This window comes from Carya illinoinensis, chromosome 2 (assembly GCF_018687715.1).
Source record: "Carya illinoinensis cultivar Pawnee chromosome 2, C.illinoinensisPawnee_v1, whole genome shotgun sequence".
NCBI lineage: Eukaryota > Viridiplantae > Streptophyta > Magnoliopsida > Fagales > Juglandaceae > Carya > Carya illinoinensis.
Genome location: NC_056753.1, coordinates 10,007,497 through 10,028,683, shown reverse-complemented (window position 1 = coordinate 10,028,683; position 21,187 = coordinate 10,007,497). Strand labels below are relative to the sequence as shown.

General features: G+C 38.3%; 1 protein-coding gene across 1 annotated transcript; it reads left to right on the top strand.

Annotated features, from left to right (window-relative positions):
- The first annotated feature begins 14,754 nt into the window (after nucleotides 1-14,754).
- LOC122294390 (NDR1/HIN1-like protein 12) lies at nucleotides 14,755-15,755 on the top strand. Its single transcript, XM_043103090.1, has one exon. The coding sequence runs from the start codon at nucleotides 14,923-14,925 to the stop codon at nucleotides 15,526-15,528; it is 606 nt and encodes a 201-aa protein (XP_042959024.1). The 5' UTR covers nucleotides 14,755-14,922; the 3' UTR covers nucleotides 15,529-15,755.
- Nucleotides 15,756-21,187: the final 5,432 nt, after the last annotated feature.

Below are 21,187 nucleotides of genomic sequence, written 5' to 3'. Positions count from 1 at the left end.
TGGCGGCACCTCTTGTATGGGGAAGCTTGCGAGGTATTTACTGATCACAAGAGCTTGAAGCATTTGTTTTCCCAGAAAAATCTGAATATGAGGCAGAGGCGATGGCTGGAGCTAATCAGTGACTATCAGTGTGAGATCAAGTACCATCCGGGGAAGGCTAATATAGTTGCTGATGCTTTGAGCCGGAAGTCACACTTGGAAGACGAAGCCGAGCCGTCAGAATTGGATTCGTTGCTTTGTGGGATGAGAAGGCTCCTTATAGAGAGTTCGCAGCAAGTGGAGATTTTATCTTCAGTTCTTGATATTCGGGTAACTGATTTTGAAGAATTGAAGACTCTCCAAAGAAAGGATCCGAAGCTGCTGAACATCAGGAAAAGAGTCAGAAAATCTCGAGGGCCGTTGCACTATAGCATGGATAACGATGGGATACTTCGGTTCCGAGATCGCAGAGTGGTCCCCAAGGACTCTGAATTCAAAGAGCGGATCATGGCGGAAGCTCATGCGGCCCCTTATTCAGTTCATCCCGGCAGTACAAAGATGTATCGGGACTTGAAGAAAAATTACTGGTGGGATGGAATGAAGAAGGATATTGCCTTATATGTTGAGAAATGCCACACATGCCGTCAGTAAAGGCCGAGCATCAGAGACCTGCAGGTATGCTCCAACCCCTCCCTATTCCTGAGTGGAAATGTGATGACATCACGATGGACTTTGTAGTGGGTTTGCCGAGAACGCCTAGTGGGAAGAATTCTGTTTGGGTGATTGTGGACCGGTTAACGAAGAGTGCTCATTTTCTGCCTGTTAATAACACCGACTCTTTGGGTAAGTTGACCCGTTTGTATGTCAAAGAGGTAGTGCGGCTACACGGCATACCAAAGAGTATAGTGTCGGATCGAGACCCGAGGTTCACGTTGCAGTTCTGGAAGAGTTTGCAGGCAGCTTTGGGTACTAAGTTGAAGTTCAGTACTGCTTATCACCCGCAGACAGACGGCCAGTCAGAGCGCACCATTTAGACCCTGGAAGACATGTTGCGAGCATGTGTCATGGAATTCCAAGGGAGTTGGGAAAATCATTTGCCGCTCATCAAGTTTGCATACAATAACAGCTTCCATGCGACCATTCAGATGGCTCCCTATGAAGCTCTTTATGGGAGAAAGTGCAGGTCGCCCTTGTGTTGGGATGAAGTTGGGGAGAGTAGAATAATTGGACCCGAAATAATTCAAGAGATGCAAAGCCAAGTCCGGATCATCAGAGATAAAATGGCGGCAACTCAGAGTCGCCAGAAAAGTTACGCTGATACCAGGAGGAGAGAGTTGTCTTTTGAAGTTGGTGATTGGGTTTACCTTAAAGTCTCTCCCATGAGAGGTGTTAAGCGTTTTGGTAAGAAGAGGAAGCTAGATCCGAGGTACGTCGGCCCTTTTCAGATTCTGGAGAGAGTAGGGTCCGTCGCCTATAGAGTTGCTTTGCCAGATTATTTTGGGGATGTTCATGATGTCTTCCACGTATCATCCCTGAAGAAGAGCTTTGGTGCAGGGTTCGTCGACCCAGCGGGTATTCAGTTGCAACCGGATCTCACTTATGAAGTTGTTCCGTCGCAGATTTTGGATTGGAAGGAGCAACAGTTGAGGTCCAAGACGATACCTTTGGCTAAAGTGGCTTGGGGAGATCCGTTAGCTCAAGACTTCTCTTGGGAGCGAGCAGCGGACATGAGGGAGCAGTACCCGTACTTGTTCGAATAGAGAAGGTATGTATCTTAATCTTGATCACAGTTGGTTTATGTGCTTTCTTGTGGCTTGCTTTAAGTTGGTGGTTGATCTGCAAATTTCGAGGACGAAATTTGTTTTTAAGGGGGGAAGGATGTGATGACCCGCTTTTGAGTGTATTTTCGCTGAAATGGTTGTTTTTATTTTAATTAATATATTAGTTATTTATTTTAATTTATTTACATTTTAAAATTGTTTTTTTATTTAATTGATGTTGTGTTTTATTTCTTTTAGTTGTTTACAGTTTTTAATTTTCGTTGCGGCGGTTTAGTGTTGTTTTCCCGGAATGAGGATTAGACCTCATCTTTTTCCCTACACCTCTTTTCCTTTTTCCTTTTCTTTTTCCTTTTTCTCTTTTTCCTTCTTTCTTTTTCCTTTCTTTTTTTTTTCTTTCTTTTCTTTTTTTCCCTCTCTCTCTCCCCGCGTCGACCCCCCCGGTCTCTCTCTCTCTCTTCTCTCTCCCTCACGCCGGAAAGCTTCATCCCGTCAAACCGCCGCCGTCCGGCCACCGTGCGGCTCACCGCCGGCACCGTTCGACTCCCCTCCCTCCGGCGCACCTTCCCACCAAAACCCACCCCCATCCGGCCGGCCGTTTGGCCGGAAAAGCCCTTCAAAGCCCGCACGGGTTTGGCTCCGATCCGCCGCCGTCGCTCCACCTCCGGCCACCATTTCTTCACCACTTCATCACCGGTCCCTTGCCGTCCTAACCCACCTATTTTCGGCCACCAACGACCACCGGAACAGCTCCTACGAGCTAGCTTTCCTTTTTGGGAAATCCGGCCTCCCACTGCCGTTTTCGCCGCCACCCACGGCCAACCACCACTTCCAATAGCTTCACAATTATCCCTAGACCATTCCCTATCAATCCCAAGCCCTAGTTTGTCCCTGTTCAAAAGTGGGTTTTTCACAACCCACGGCCACAGTGAATTTTCACTGTGACATTGCTTTTTCTCCGCTGTTTGCAACGCCTCTTGTTTTCTAAAATTACCATATAGCGCTGTAAGTATTTTCCAAACCCTATTTTCAGATTTAAATATATATTGCTCATTCAATTATTTTATCTGCTGGTTGGTTGATTCCGGACCGAGTCCGAGGAGTTCGGGGGTTGGATGGATGGAGGACGGAGTTGCCTGTTTATTTGATTTATGTTGTTGGATTATTTTATTATGCATTGTTATGGCATTGCATGGTGCATGCATGTGGGTTTGTGAAATAGTGTGAAAAGCCTGTGTATTGGCATAAGTGGTCTTACGGGTGCGTGTGTATCACGACCCCAAGCCGGGATGGGGTATTATCTCGGTGGAGCTCCTCTGGTCACTCGGGAGCAGAATAAACTGAGTGATGTCCCCTGGGTTGTCACAGGGCGACGACAGGAGCGGGGGCTAGGGGTTGCTTGGCTACGAACGCGCCGGGCGCAGAACCGGGCATCGCTCTATGCACCGACTCTGTGGCCCTTCGCTGGTGAGGGCTAGAGGATGTTTGGCTACGAACACGCGGGGCGTGGAACTGGGCATCGCTCGTTAGGTGTCACATGCGTAGTGGTACTCTGCGGTGTGGCACTGGAGCCAGGGTGTGCGGATGACCCCTAGGGGAGGTCATGGTGCATACGGATAATATGGATTCTGGTTTGAGTCGGATAAAGGCCAAATGTGACTTTTGGCGTGTTTTTGGAAATGATATGTTTTTGGGCTAAATGGGACTTTTGGCGTGCGTGGAAAAAAATATGTTTTTATGGGTTTTGAGATGTGGTTTATGAGACATGTGCATTGGGCATACTTCATGCATATTGTTTGACTTTTATATGTTTTTATTTACCTGCGGCGCCATTTTTGGTTCCGTAAATTTTGGTGCAGGGTTCGATGAGGAGGAGGAGGCTGAGCCCGAGGATGCGGCTCTGTCGGAGTTTTGAGTTGAAGTTGTGCTTTGTAGCTATTTTTAAACCTATATTTGTGTTATGTAAAATTTTATTTATGTATATTTTAAACAGCTTGTATTATATTAAGAAAAATTCTGGTACTTAGTTATATGACTTTCGTTATCCGCTGCATTTCCTTTTGCACCTTTGTTGCTCTTACACACACTTGGCACTCGTCGTTAGGGTGGTGATCCGGGTTGTCATCATCCAGACGTCTCGATTTCCCCGTGTCCGTGAGTGGGGATTTGGGGGCGTCACATCAGGACCCAGAAGTATTACTCGATGCCACGTGGAGAACCCTCTTCAAAGGGGAACTGAGGAGTTGGCAGACCATAGGGTGTGCAGACCATGCCCTGGTTATCTGTCTCTATCATCATGTAGTATGATAGGACAAGGATGAAAGACTCATATCCAAGCATATCTAGAGTTAGGGATAAGTCAGAAGGGACATCTCAAATTCCCATTCTTTAAAGGATTTAGACGTAGGAAAAAATCTCAATTTTGAGACGTTATTCACTGGAGAGCTCGAGAAGGTGACTGTTGCAAAAATGCAAGGAGTAGGGAGACAACAAGAAGACTTTTGACGTAGGATGGTAAGTTAGCTTCTAAGACAGTGCTGGGTAATGGAGGATGAATGATGTGTGAAAGAGACATTACATCATCTATATAATTCTTATTTTCTGTTTTTACAAGCATAAGTAAATAATTCTAGCACTATGTTTCTAGCTATGTTTCTAGCACTATGCTTTCAATGTTTTTGATGTATTAACTATTCTTTCCTATTGATGATGAGACCTTGTTAATATACATGTTTATTTACTTGAAAATGGATGCTCCATGACTACCTAAGGGCTATGTATTCTTGCTTGATACCGCATCACAATAACGGCTCTTGTATCAACTATAAGTATGTCATGATAACTTGTACTTTTAAACATTTAATTTTGAAACCAATGGTGTTGGGTACCTGACTTCACTTCAGAAACTAGTTACTTATGTCTCATTTGAAGCTTGTTCTCCCCATCCTAACACTTGGGGTTGTGATAAAAAAAAAAAAAAAAAAAAAGACTCGTGCATGACTTAGAAATATTTCATGACATACTCAGTGCTTATGATATGGCATTCATAGTATGTAACATACAATCATGTAACATATATGATGACATGGCATTCGTGGCATGTAACAGAATAACATGTAATAGTAATGGATGACATGACATAGCATATATTATATCATAAATCCAAATATGAACTCATAGGATTTTAAAACTAAGCACAACTATACAAAATCCCTCTTGGTCAATGCATGTTTAGCCTAAAAGTATGCTTTTGTTGCTATTTGGCCATTTTAACACATTAACATGCTTAAATCGAATTTAAAATATCTAAAAAATCACATCCTTAGTTCTAAATCATGCTAAGACACTAAATTACACATTTAACAAAACCTTGAATTCATGACATCAAAGAAAATCCAAAACATCATGATTAGGTCAAATAAAACCGAGTCTTGATGTTCTTGGTCCAACACTTTCATATTAAATCCAAGGACTCCAACAGTCCATAAATAATACTTCTAACATGTTAATCATTCAAAACTAAGTGATGGGAACCAAGGTGGAGCTATCCTTAAAGATCCCTTACAAATTCCAGATGGGCCAGTTACAAGATCAAGAGCCAAGAAGATCAAGGAAACAATGCAAGGATTGGTGCAATCCACTTGGGATGAAGCTAGGAAGAGCCCAACACTCAAGATGGATTTGAAGGAAAAAAAACCAGTTTTGATCCACTTCATACAAGTTATGGAAGACATGATTTAAAGATTGGGCCTATTGTTGTTAAGGCTTTCAATTTGTTTAACGGTATTTTATTATTAGTTTAGAAGAAGTGGGCTTGAGAATGCTTGGCCCACATATGTCTTATTTCTAATGGACTAGGGTTATTTTTGGGAAAGCCTTGTATTTTGGCCTAGGGTTTATTTGGAAAGTTATAATTTTATGTCTCACTAGGGTTTCAGAAGTTACTGTAGCGCAGCGTATGGCACTGTTCATGCTACAGTACCCGACGCATTGTTTACTTAGGGTTTTTGGGGATTATCTATTTAAACCACTTGTAACCTCATTTGAGAGGCAGACTATATGGAATTGTCATTGCGAGTTGAGTTATCTCCTCTTGTTCTTCTTGAACTTCTGAACTTATCAAAGGTAAATCAAAACCTTTGTGGCGTTATTCCTTTGTAATCTAGGTTCTTGAGACGGGTTGTTCAACGGGTCTAGATTTTGATATAATCTAGGTTCTTTGAATGAGTTCTCATCGGTTCTAAATTCTCCATCCATATACCTGAGTTTGGCTTTCTTGGGGTTGTTTTTCCTTTATTGTTGTTGGGTCTCAAAGAAAGTCTATTGGAGTTCACATCATTTGGTAATCAGAGCAAGGTTTCCAATCAGGTGTAATTCTATCTTTTATCTATTGCATCTTGAATTCTAGGGCTTCATTGTTCTAGGGTTATAAAAAAAGAAAAAAAAAGTGCAAAAATTCATTTTTTCCTAGGGCTGCCAGATTGCTCTATCATTTTGGTTTCATGTTTATCAACATTGGGTGGCTAAGTTGCTTGTTTGAGGGCTGCTAAAATTTACACCATATATAGGGTTGGAAATTTCTAGGTTTCTTGCATCTTTAAGTTTGTCAATTCCTTGGAGTGTCGTTGTATTGATTCTCTTATATTTCCTTGCCAATTTTTATGTGTTTGAATTCAATTGTTTGATTGTTACAATTGAATATTGCTGTTTGTGATTGAATCGGTGAGAAAAGAAAGGAAAAGAAAAGAAAGGAAAAGAAAAGAATAGAAAAGAAAAGAAAAGAAAGGAAAAGAAAAGAAAATTCGGAAAAAAAAAAAGTTTAGGAATCCGAATTTTATTATTGAGTCTTATCATCAAAGGGGCTGCATATATCATTATAGTTGGTATATTGTCTTGTGATTACTCTTTCCCTCATATCATTTCCTTAAATCTTGTGTCATTTTATTCTTTCTGTATTTTCTCTTGTTCTTGTTTCTTGGACCTAATTACTAGTTGGAATAAGACAGAATTGTATTGTCTTGATTTAGTTCAATTAGTTTTGAAAGAACTTGAGTGGGAAAGCTCTTGAGGTAAAAGGCAAGAGAGTGTAAGATCATTATTGGCAAAAAGCCAATTAAGAGTGAAACACGAGTGGAGTGCCATTATTCGAGTGTAAACACGTAAGGGAGCGTGTGAGGTCTTTTCCACTAACATTTTTTTTTTGTGCAGCGCGTACGATGTCTCATAAAAGTGATTAATCACCAAAGGGGATGGCAGATAACTCCTTTATGTTGCAGGCCATGCAACAACAGTTTGAACGATTGAACATGATGTTAGGGGAAGTGAGAAATAGGATGGATCAACAAGATGAAGTAATTAAAAATTTACATGGTGGGAGAGATAGGAGGAGACGTGAACCTAGAAGAGAACATGAGTATGAAGATGAAGGAGATGGTGAGGATGAGGAAGACCTAATTTCTAAAGTTGGGATGGGTAGGCATAGAGGAGTCAGGCGTGAAAGAGGATTTAGGAGAAACCCACAGGGTCATGATGGAGTAGATAGGGACCTTGAGAGCATCAAAATGAAAATACCATCTTTCCAAGGTAGAACTGACCCTGAAGCTTATTTAGAGTGGGAGAAGAAGATAGAGTTGATCTTTGATTGTCATAACTATTCAAAGGAGAAGAAAGTGAAGTTGGCAGTAATTGAGTTCACTGATTATGCTATTATTTGGTGGGATCAATTAGTGACCAATAGGAGGAGGAATTATGAGAGGTCTGTGGAGACATGGGGAGAGTTGAAAGCTCTCATGAGGCAGAGATATGTACCTAGCCACTACTATAGGGACCTCTACCAGAAATTACAAAATCTTACACAAGGGTCTAGGAGTGTGGAGGACTAACATAAGGAGATGGAGGTGGCTATGATACGGGTGAATGTAGAGGAGGGTAGGGAGGCCACTATAGCTAGATTTTTGTGTGGTTTGAATAGGGAGATAGCCAATGTGGTTGAGTTGCAACATTATGTAGAAATAGAAGACATGGTGCACATGGCTATGAAGGTGGAGAGACAATTAAAGAGGAAAGGGACATCAAGGTACACTTCAGTTTCTAGCACTCCTTGGAAACCAAAGTGGGAGAAAGATGATCGAGCTGTAACAAAGGCAAAGACAGAACCACCTAAAGGAAACGATGAAGGAACTAGCAACAAACCCAAGTTGGCATCCCAACCTTCTAGAAATAGAGATATTAAATGCTTTAAGTGTTTGGGTTCAGGGCACATCGCTTCTCAATGTCCAAACAAACGTGTGATGATTATAAGTGACAATGGGGAGGTGATGACTGCAAGTGAGGATGATCGTGATGAGATACCCGAGTTGGAGGATGCTAGTGATGATGATGGAGTAGAATACCCCGTAACAGGTGAGTCCCTTGTTGCCAGGCATGCTCTCAACACACAAATTAAGATGGATGAAGCAGAGCAACAAAGGGAGAACATTTTCCATACTGGATGCCACATCAATGGCAAGGTATGTAGTATGATTATTGATGGGGGAAGTTGTACTAATGTTGCCAGCACTACATTAGTTGAGAAATTGAATTTACCTACCTTGAAACACTCTCGACCATACAAGTTGCAGTGGTTGAATGATTGTGGAGAGGTTAGGGTGGATAGACAAGTGTTAGTTACTTTTTTCATTAGGAAGTATCAAGATGAAGTACTTTGTGATGTTGTGCCTATGCATGCTGGCCATATATTGTTGGGGAGGCCATGTCAGTATGATAGGAGAGTGATACATGATGGATTCAAAAACATGTACAGCTTTGTAAAGGAGGGCAAAACAACCAAGCTTGCTCCTTTAACTCCAAGACAGGTCTATGAGGATCAACTGAAACTGAAAAGTGAGGTTGCTCAAAAAAGAAAGAGTGAAAATGAGAGTGATAAAAAAAGAAAAAGTGAAAAAGAGATTGAGTAAAAAAGAAAGAGTGAAAAAGAAAAAGAGTACGTTGAGAGAAAAGGAAAGACAAAAGTGAATTTCTATGCAAGAGAGAGTGAGGTTAAGAGAGCTTTCTTAGCAGATCGCCCTATGATTTTTCTTGTCTATAAAGAGTCTTATCTTAATCTTGATAAAACTAACCAACCTCTTCCTAGTTTGGCTATTTCTTTGTTGCAGGAGTTTGAGGACGTATTCCCAGAGGAAATGCCTAATGAGTTGCCACCCATTATAGGCATTGAGCACCAGATTGATTTTGTGCCTGGGGCTACTATTCCAAACCGACCAGCTTATAGAAGTAATCCAGATGAGACAAAGGAGCTTCAGAGGCAAGTTGAGGATTTGATGAGCAAGGGGTACGTGAGGGAGAGCATGAGCCCATGTGCAGTACCAGTGCTTCTAGTGCCTAAGAAGGATGGGACGTGGCGAATGTGCATTGATTGCAAGGCAGCTAATAATATCACTGTAAAGTATCGCCATCCCATTCCTAGATTAGATGATATGCTCGATGAATTGCATGGCTCATGTATTTTCAGTAAAATTGATCTTAAAAGTGGGTATCATCAAATTAGAATGAAAGAGGGTGATGAATGGAAAACTGCTTTTAAGACTAAGTATGGGCTTTATGAATGTTTGGTTATGCCATTTGGACTTACAAATGCGCCCAGTACTTTCATAAGATTAATGAACCATGTCCTACGTGTGTTCATAGGCAAGTTTGTGGTTGTGTACTTTGATGATATCCTAGTGTACAGCAAGGAGTTAAATGATCATATTGAGCATTTGAGATATGTGTTTAATGTGTTGAGATGTGAAAAGTTGTATGCTAATTTCAATAAATGTACCTTTTGCATGGAGGAAGTTATTTTTCTTGGTTATGTTGTTAGTACAAAGGGTATTGAAGTGAATGAAGAGAAAGTCAAGGCCATTAAGGAGTGGCCAACACCAAAGAGCGTCACTGAGGTAAGAAACTTTCATGGTTTAGCTAGATTTTGTCGGCGTTTGGTTAAAGATTTTAGCACCATTGCTGTACCACTCACTGAAGTCATTAAAAAGAATATTGGGTTTTATTGGAGGGCTAATCAAGAGAATGCATTTGCCATTATTAAAGAAAGGTTGTGCTCTGCACCCGTGTTAGCATTACCAGATTTTAACAAAACTTTTGAGATTGAATGTGATGCTTCAGGAATAGGGATTGGAGCCATTTTGATGCAAGATAGGTGGCCGATCGCCTTCTTCAGTGAGAAGCTAAGTGGGGCATCCCTGAAATACCCTACCTATGACAAAGAACTTTATGCTCTTGTTCGTGCATTAGAGACTTGGTAGCACTACTTATGGCCTAGGGAATTTGTGATCCACACCGATCATGAGTCGTTGAAGCATCTCAAGGGTCAAGGTAAGTTGAATAAGAGGCATGCTAGATGGATGGAATACATTGAGACCTTTCCATATGTCATCCGTTACAAGCAAGGTAAGGAGAATATTGCTGCTGATGCTTTATCCTGGAGGTACGTACTTCTTACTTCTATGAGTGCTAAAATGCTTGGATTTGAATATGTGAAAGACATGTATGCCGATGATGTTGACTTTTCTGATGTGTCTATGGCATGTGATAAGGCGGCATTTGGTAAGTTTTACAAGCATGATGGTTACTTATTTAAAGAAAATAAACTGTGCACCTAGTTGTTCTATGCGTGAGTTATTGGTGCGTGAGGCACATGGCGGGGGATTAATGGGACACTTTGGTGTCAAGAAAACCTTAGACATATTGCACGAACATTTCTTTTGGCCTAAGATGAAAAGAGATATCAATCATATTTGTAGCAGGTGCATCACATGTAGAAAGGCCAAATCTAAGGTTTTGCCACACGGGTTATATACACCCTTACCCGTTCCTAGTGAGCTATGGGCAGACATATCTATGTACTTTATTTTGGAGCTACCTAGGACAAAAAGGGGTAGAGATTCTATTTTTGTGGTTGTGGATAGATTTAGCAAGATGGCACATTTCATTCCATGCCATAAAACAGATAATGCCACAAGCATAGCTGACTTGTTTTTCAGGGAGATAGTGCGACTCCATGGTGTGCCCAGGAGCATTGTTTCTGATAGGAATGTTAAATTTCTTAGCTACTTTTGAAAGGTGTTGTGGGGAAATTAGGTACTAAACTCTTATTTCCACTACTTGTCACCCACAGACTGATGGTCAGACTGAAGTAGTTAATAGGACTTTAACTCAGCTTTTACGCACTGTTGTTCATAAGAATTTAAAGACTTGGGAGGATTGTTTGCCATTTATAGAGTTTGCATATAATAGGACCATGCATACTACTACTTCATACTCTCCTTTTGAAATTGTTTACGATTTTAATCCACTTACTCCTTTAGATTTGATGCATTTACCTATTGATGGCAGGAGTAGCTTAGATGGACAAAAGAAAGCGGAGTTAGTGAAGTCACTTCATGAGAGGGTACGGCTTCAAATTGCCCAAAAGAATGAAAGGGTTGCTTCCCAAGCCAATAAAGGGCGATGGCGTGTCATCTTTGAACCGGAAGATTGGGTTTGGGTTCATATGCGCAAAGAAAGATTCCCAGCCCATAGACGGACTAAGTTGCATCCTCGAGGAGATGGACCTTTTCAAATTCTTGAGAAAATTAATGACAATGCATATAAAGTGGATCTTCCAAGTGAATATAATGTTTCTGCTACCTTCAATGTTTCTGATCTTTCTCCTTTTGATGTAGGTGAAGATTCGAGGTCGAATCCTTTTGAGGAGAGGAAGAATGATGGGAACTAAGGTGGAGCTATCCTTAAAGATCCCTTGCAAATTCCAGATGGGCCAGTTACAAGATCAAGAGCCAAGAAGATCAAGGAAGCAATGCAAGGTTTGGTGCAATCCACTTGGGATGAAGTTAGGAAGAGCCCAACACTCAAGATGGGCTTGAAGGAAAAAGAACCAGTTTTAATCCACTTGATACAAGCTATGGAAGACATGATTTAAAGATTGGGCCTATTGTTGTTAAGGCTTTCAATTTGTTTAACGGTATTTTATTATTAGTTTAGAAGAAGTGGACTTGAGGATGTTTGGCCCACATGTCTTATTTCTAATGGACTAGGGTTATTTTTGGGAAGACATTGTATTTTGGCCAAGGGTTTATTTAGAAAGTTATAATTTTATGTCTCACTAGGGTTTCAGAAGTTACTGTAGCGCAGCGTATGACACTGTTCATGCTACAGTACCCGACGCATCGTTTACTTAGGGTTTTTGGGGATTATCTATTTAAACCACTTGTAACCTCATTTGAGAGGCAGACTATATGGAATTGTCATTGCGAGTTGAGTTATCTCCTCTTGTTCTTCTTGAACTTCTGAACTTATCAAAGGTAAATCAAAACCTTTGTGGCGTTATTCCTTTGTAATCTAGGTTCTTGAGACGGGTTATTCAACGGGTCTAGATTTTGATATAATCTAGGTTCTTTGAACGAGTTCTCATCGGGTCTAGATTCTCCATCCATATAACTGAGTTTAGCTTTCTTGGGTTGTTTTTCCAGTATTGTTGTTGGGTCTCAAAGCAAGTCTATTGGGATTCACATCACTAAGTGACAAAATGCTTGACTAATCAACCAAAAATCATAAAATACAACATAGAACTATCAGTTTGCATGAGAACTTAGAAACTGAGCATGTTTGCTTTTAGACTTGAAACAAAGTGACTAAAGCCTTTATCTTCATGCAACAAATCTTGAAATAACCCAACCATATACCTTAAATTTAAGTTCTAACTTGATAGAAGCATCAAATCTAGTATGTCATAGCAAAACTTTAATCAAAACCTATATCAAACCCGAGAGCCACTATATCAAATCAAATTTTTGCATGTTCATCATCATTACAACAAAGATCTAAATCATAAATCCTCAAAAACTCACTTTTAATCCATATATCTAACATTTAAAAATACGATTTACCAAAATCATCACCATCGAATCAATATCCTAAATTACAAACTAAAATAACAACTCTTTTTTGAAATAATCAGTTTGTACTACTTCAAATATCGTGCAGAACTATTTTATAAAATCCTAACATGCTTTGAATCAAATCATAAACTTACATATAATCATGCTAACACTTCATCAAATCAATATTTACACAACTTCTCAACAAAAGTTTACAAAACTTTCATCATCAATGCCAACTTTCATCCTACAAAACTCCAAGAACAATTTTAGAACAAATCCAAGTAAACTAGACTCATTAATAAATAAAATGGAAGAGATTTGAGTCCAAGAAAATACTTACAAAGGCTAGAAATTGCCCAAAATATTTTTCTCACTAGCCCTCTTGGTTTGCTCTTGAAAATGACTATAGAAAATGCTAAGTGTGGGAGGTAAATGGATGAGGTCATGTGGTATAGGAAGGGGCTTGACTTAGTGGGTGAGTGAGTGATATTTGAAGTGAGCTTGACTTGTGTAAAAGGCTAAAGTGTTGCAACTGATTTCTAGCTGCTGTTGCAGAGTGGGTGAGGCTTGATTGTTGCTTGTTTGAGTGGCCATAAATGGCACTATTTGGGGTAGAAATTGAGGTGGCACGTCAGCCATGGTATGATCTTGTAAGGGTGGGGAAACACATTGAAGAAGCTTGAGGTAATTGGTGGCTTAGGTTGAACCAAAAAGGGGCTAACTGAATGCATCTATTTAGGGTGGGGATTAGGAATTAGTTCTAATGTAATTTCTCTTGGTCAAATGTAATTATCAAGGTGTAAGAGAGTGAATGGGGGTGTAAAAGTGAGTACTTAAGTAGTTGGCTTCTTGTGGAAGTGACTTAACCAAGTGGGAAATCACATGCTCAAAACTGACCACAAGCATTCAGTGCTTGGAGATTTAGGGTTTCGGCTTCCTCATGGGTTAAGGGTTTCAGTTTGCTTCCAATGGATAGGGGTCTCATTAGGGTTGAAACCATCTTTTGGTTGACCAAATAGTATTAGGTTGTTGTAATAGTGAATGATGTTAGAGAGTATGATAACAAGCTTGATTCACACTCCACTTACACACTTGTTCTCTCCTTTTGATAAGTGTCCTAGGGTTTCCTAGTGGATGGCTAGGATTGTACCATACGTCCAAACAACAAGTTTCTAGTGATACTAAGTGTATTTGGATATCCAACATGGCGATTTGACAGCTATTTGAACTAGATGCTATGTGGCGCTCTCCCAAAGAGTTACTATTCATCCAAAAAAATCGAAACTTTTTATTCCACCATAAAATCCTAAATATTCATACGAGTCTAATGATACAATTCGTTTCATAAAATTATATTCCTAAGTACCTTAATTAAATAAAAAAGGTCATTCCGCCACATAATGGATCGAGATACGAATATGCTAACGGACTAAAATTTAATCAATTGCTCAATTAGTGAAATCCTTTTAGGATTTCATAACATTTCTAAGGTCTAAAGAAATTTTTCTATTGAATTTATTCTGGCATTTTACATCGCCGTTTGTTTTATTAAACCAAATGTTGTTTCTTATTATATTTTTTAAAACTTAGCTACAAAAAGATGCCAACGTTATATATATATATATATATTAGTTGGTTCACTGCCAAACTGACCAATGTCGGTTTCTAATATTTCCTACCATCAGCCGACCATTTCTCCATTGGTTCCGTTGGTTTCTATACACCTATAGTAGATTTACTATCTTCATTTGGTGTAAGGTTCATTCTACCAAATTCCGAATCATTTTCCGAGTAGCCTAGAATGTATTGGCCATATTTATCACTATGGTTGCCTTTGAGTCTCATTTAGCGTAAGTGGTCTTGCTGGATGATTATCGGAGTTCTTTGCATTTGCTTAGATTGTATTTACGTGGGATCCTTATCCAACCCGTAGATTTTTTCTTTCTTTTAATTAATATCCTTTGCATTGGCTTAGAGGAAGAAAGGATAAAATAAAAATTAAAAATTAAAAAAAAAAGAAAAGAAATAGTGACCTCTTAGAAAAAAGTGACCAACTCGTTTCCTTTCTGCAATCTCCACTCTTTTCCCTTCCTTTTTTGCTTCTATTCTCCCATTGATTCTTCTTCCCCTCAACATTTCCTTCACAACTTTCCTCTCTCTGAACTCTTATATACCTCACCTTCGAAGGTAGAGCCTTCTCCAGAATAAACCCAAAACCCCACTCCAAAATGACCGAAGAATTCAGATGCCGGCAGCACAAGCGTCCTCGACAAGTTCTCTTCACATGCATCACTATCTTTCTCCTCTTAGTTGGTGCAACGGCCCTTACACTTTGGCTAGTCTACAGCCCCCACAACCCTCAGTTCAAGATCATCAGCACCGCCATCTACGAGCTCAACTGCTCGGGAACGCAGCTCGTCACCACCAACATGCAGTTCACGATCGTCACAAGAAACCCAAACAAGCGCGTCTCCATTTACTATGACAGTCTTTCAGTTTCTGTATGGTATAGAAACCAAGCCATAACGCCCCATGTGATGCTGCCTCCGTTTTTCCTCAAGCACCACCGCACCGTGACAATGTCGCCGGTGGTTGGTGGTGGTGATATACCGATGTCGGTGGAGGTGGCAAATGGGTTGGTGATGGATGAGGCGTATGGGGTCATGCGGTTGAGTTTGGTGTTGCTGGGGAGGCTGAGATGGAAGGCTGGAGCTATAAAGACTGCGCATCGTGGGATTTATGTTAAATGTGATCTCTTGTTGGGCTTGAAGAAAGGTTTTCTTGGTCAGGTTCCCTTGCTTGGATCTCCAGCTGGATGCAAAGTAGATATATGAAAAATTGTATTTGCAACTTTCTATTTTCTTTTTCTATATTTACTTTGGGCAGACATCTATGTATGTGTTTTAGTTGCTCATAATTAGGAAAACTTTCTTTGCAATCCAATCTGTAGCTCTAGAGACAGATCAAAGAAAGTTGTTCAGTTCCAAAGCAATAAGTTAAAAGGCATATATATGAATTTATATTAAGGATGGTAGAAGGTTTCTACCTCTTCTTTCTCCTACTCCTTTCCCATACCTAATCCCTTAAATTTGAATCTGCATTCATTATCAAGTACTCATGCTTAAGATATATTCTGGGTTTGGTCCTTTGGCTGATTAATACACATTTCGCATGGCCAGAAGGCAGCCAGAAGTTTGGATATTGCATGGATGGCTTTCTGAGCTGCAAATTAATTAATTAACACCATTTGTCTTCTAATTTCTAAATAACCCAAAACATCCTTATAATATCTATTTAATATAAACTATTAAATACTTTTAATCATTTAATTTATTAATATAAAACGTAAAATGATTAAAAATACTTGACAAATGTGAAATTGCTAAAAATACTACTCCACATTCTAAACTAAAGGGAATGGTATCCATTTTAATTTTAAGTAAAATAAAAAGGATGATATTTCACTCAACATTGTTTTACACATCTTGCATAAAGTTGGGTGGGGTTAAATATTCCATTTAAAAAACAAAGGTTCTTCGAATGGGAGCCAAAGAAACTTTAGTACTGTTTCGATCATGTAAAGCTGTTGTACGAGAGCCCCATTAATGGGCATCGCATCTATGAGCCAATATATCGCAATAGTTGATTGATTCCATATGTTAAGTGGATAAAGGAGGAATCGGATTCATACGTTCATAAAATTGCGGCTTTAATGATTTAACTAATGACATGGAGATGCCTCGGGAACCTGCTTGTGAATCAATTCCTTGAAGAGTAAAGAACCCAAAACCATGATCATCGAAGAAAGTTTCCAAGGTAAAACTAGTGTTTTCTTTCTTTAATTGTTTTGAATGGGCTAAAATATAAGACTAATGCTATGATTACATACTCTAGAACTGTATAAATTATTTTCCAAAATATAATCTAACTAGCTAGTCACGATATGTTGCAATAATTACCTTACTTTCATTCATGACCAATTGCCCAAAAGCTACATAACAAAAGTCTAAAATGCGAGAACCTTTTTTTCTCTTTGAAAATCAAGAAAAACACAAAATGGTCCACTACAAGAAAAAGACCCCTTTCTAGCACTAGATTTAGTCGCAAAAGGTGCCCAAAATACCGCAATTACATTTTCCCGTTGGTTTCTTCTTCAACTCACGTTGGACGCCAAAGTTGCTTTATAAATAGCTTTTACCAACTATTTGAAATAATTATTGCAAAAACATATTATTTTCGGCACTTATTAACTACCGCAAATAGTCAATTTAAGCACTGGGAAAAACCTACGAGACTGATCACCCATTGTCACTACAAGAAATTCAGCTTTTGCAACGCTCAAAATCATTGCAAATACTAATATAAAATGCTGCTATACCTCAGTTGCAGCGTTTTTTAGTTCCTTGCATGTTCGACACTATAATCTTCTTTTTTTTTTTTTAATCAATTATAATGATATCAAAAAAAGGTTGCAAATAGCATCAGTTGCAGCGATATATTTTCGTTGCAAATTATAAAATAGCACGTTGGAAATGGGATATGAAATTCCTATTAGGATCGCTGCTTTTGAGCAATTCCAGTAATTTTAATCCTTACAAAAGCTCTCAATAGTATTGCAAATACCCCATATCAGAAGCAACGCTTGCTTCCTTCATTGGATTTATTATTTTTTTGAAGGACTAAAATTGCTGCAAAAGATCAAAACACACTGCAAATACCCGATATCAGAAGCAGCGCTTGCTACCTTTGTTGCATTTAACATTTTTTACAATGACTAAAATCGCTGCAAAAGATCAAAAAGTACTGCAAATACCCCATATCAGAAGTAGCGCTTCCTTCTTTTGTTGCATTTAACATTTTTTCCAATGACTAAAATTGCTGCAAAAGGTCAAAAAAGCGCTACAAAAACCCGACATCAGAAGCAGGGTCTGCTTCATTTGTTGTATTTAACATTTTTTCCAAAGGACTAAAATCGCTGGAATAGAGCAATTGCGACGAGTTTTGAACTGTTTCCAATGATTTTTAATTGCTGCAAATACTCAATTACAAAATTAAAAAAAAAAAAAAAAATTACTACTGAAACTGTAGTAATTTTTTTACACTTGCATATAATCTGTTTGACATTTATACATTTATCCAAATCCACTTGCATACTGTTTCAACTAACAACTGCTCAAGAATAAACACCAACTCTTTTTTTCTTTTCATCTAAAACTTCTCTCTATCTCCTATGAAAAAACCAATATAAAAGAATAGAGGAGGCTTTGTTCCTACAGTAAAGTAATTTTTTTTCATATATTAATAAACATGGAGCTTTCTTCGTGCATATAACTATGCCTCACACCACTTTCCTGTCAAGTGCACAATACGTATACATGCAATCTACCAAAGCTTAATATAATAGTTACTTCAAAGTCTTTTGTGCTTGTAAGTTATAATAGAGATACTAGTTCGTTGAACCACTATTAAAGGCATTAGTTTATTGAACCATAATAAAGTTTTATTTTTATACTTCAGTCTATCCAAACCAAACTGCCATTTGTATATTCACACACTCATCGATGCCCACAAGCAAAGCTTAATAGTATTTTGCACTTACAAAGAAATAATATAAAACATTTTGCAATTTAATCTACAGTTCAACAACTACTTTAGAACATGAACATAGCACCACAACCTTCCTTGAATCAAAACTACTCAAAGCAACGACTTCCAATCTCAGATTTACCAGATTTATAAAAAGAAAGCAAAACAGCTTTAGTTTGAAGTGTTTATGACATTCTGTATGAACTGGTGTCTTCAATTCACTTGCAAGCTCATAGCCATTTAGGTCCTCACCAGGAGGATGTAGGATTGATATGCAAACACAGCCCTCAAGATAAACTGCAATTGATGCAGCAACCAAAATAAGTTTCTTTTTCCACAATATGAAAAAAAAAAAAAAAAAGTCACTCAATCATATAGCAAACATTTCGTAGATATCTATGTTTTTGGGATCATTAGTTGGATATTTCAAAAGCAACATTCAAGCAACCAAAACCTTAACCAATGTTATTGGCTTATGTAAGCTATCAAAGTAACCAACTAAACAACCAAAAATAGCAGCAATTGATACATTCCTAGACTTAGAAGCCTTGGGACAAGTTTTGAAAAATATCTACCTTTATAACTAAAAATAGTAAGACCCTTTTAACTTCTATGGGACATGTTTATGACAATATTAAGACTCAAGGTATTACAACCAAAAAAGAGATGAAGTTAGAAACTAGTACCACAACTTTCTATACTAGGAAAACTTAGCACTATCTCAAACGTCCAACCCAAAATTGTGAAGATATGGTAAAGTGATTGTACCTGGGAATTTTTCCATAACCACAATAATAAACTGCTTGTTAAACCAGCCCCATTAGCCCAATGCTCCCACCTCCATACACAAGGTCCAGCCTCCTTGATACCTTTACATGCACTGCCCCATTTCCCCAATGCTCCCACCTCCATAGACTAGAACTGATCCAATGCACATGGACATGATATTGGTTTACAAACTGGAAAAATAAAGGACAAAATCCAAACTACTGCAGCCTCCAACAAAATCCAAACTTTTGAGGTAGAACTTAAAAGGAATTAGTAGAAAGAAAAGAGAGGAGTTGTGTGTTGCTGTTCCTCTCAGTTCCAGCTACTTAGAGCTGGTTTTGGTCTGAGATTTTAAGGTCCTTTGGCATTCCTAATGTCACATATTGAGGTTGAGTTAAAGAGATGAGATAAAGGCAAACTAAGGGGCTAGAACTTAAGAGGAATTAGAGCTAAATTCATGTGAATTTTCTGCACTAGCTTGATAAGCCAATAAGTTAGTTGTATGCCTATTTCAAAACCCCCCTCCTTCAACTATAATCCCAACTACACAAGCATTGAACTAGCATTTAGAAAAATTAGAGATAAGCATGATTTATGGGTAGATATAGCATAAACACATGAGGAGATAATTCTTGATAAACCATAAAATTCTAATGAAATCCATAGTTGTTTACTTAGTTATTAGCTTGAGTAGACTGTTTCAAAATACATACTAAGACAGAATATGAGTTTAACTCATAAAAATGGAGGCCTAAACATAATTGAAAAGTGATTCAAATAGAGGAAGAAATATTATTAAAACTATAGTAGAACTTCTTTGTAGAAATTGTCGGCATGGAACAAATTTGTTCCATGCCGACAGTTAGCTGTTTTTAGTTACAAAATTTCTTTTATTTCTTTTACCTCCATATGATGTCCATGTTGTGCTCGAGCACTAGGATGCATGATCTTTGTACTTTTTTGTTAAGTTGTCTTAATTTGAAAATATATATATATATATATATTCTAACAAACTTAAACTTGTATTCACATACACTGCCAATATACAATCGTTTTTGCCCAAATACAGGGACCAAAGTTTGATGCAGTGCCGTGGTTTTGATCAGAAAACATGTAGAAATCTAATCCATACATAGACAATCAAATGCAAGCAAAAAGGACAAAAGTAAGCTACAAATCCTGTCCAACAAAGTTGATGATTTTGTGTGTATTTCCATTGTCATCTTAACTCTTGGGAATAAGCTTTTGCTTTTGAACTTAAGGAAGTTGACAAACAGACAAATGAAATGGTGAAATGGAGATCCTAGTAAATACTTTGGCTGCACATGCAGATTCCTGGCTACAATGTGATAATTAAGGTGTTGGCCTAGACCTTTACTCAATGACAAGGAGTTCCAACACTAGAACTCTACCAGAAATATCAATTTAACCTCTGATTACATATCACCACTTATATGTAGCTAAGAGAGAATAATGAACTAATGTAATGTTTTAAAATGGATCCTAGAATAAAATGACAAAATTTAAGAATGAAACATAATCAGGAATATACATGCATAAGTGACACAAAAAACTTTTAAGGTATCTGCTTTGAAAATATATACACATTTTCTCAAAGAAACCAGTATACAATTGACACTTTACAATGGGGGAGACTTTTACCTTGCAAATTGCAGTATTCAGCACTTAAAATGTAATTGAGATACTACCATAGTAACACTAGCATGTTGATCTTTTTTTGTTTATGGTGTGTGTATATATATATATATATATTTATCTTTTTGCACACAGTTGACATTTCCTTCACAATAGTCGAGCAAAAGCCTTAATCTCATCTAGTAAAATAATAGGTAAGGGTAGCGCTAAGAAGATAAACCAATAGTTAAAGCTTGTAAGTTTAAGCCTGTACTTGATCCAATAATAAAGGTGTATCCAAGGATTCTTCATGAGTTTGGCTGGATTCATACTCCCTCTGTTGTTCTGTGGCACTGCTGACATGTGTGTGAAAAAACTCAAAAGGCTGGAAGAAAATAGAGTTGGACTTTTTTATTATCATCTGTTTCAACTTTACACCACAATGACAAGCATCCTCTTAAAAAACACAATAGAATGAGAAAAAAATAAATAATGTGACCTGCT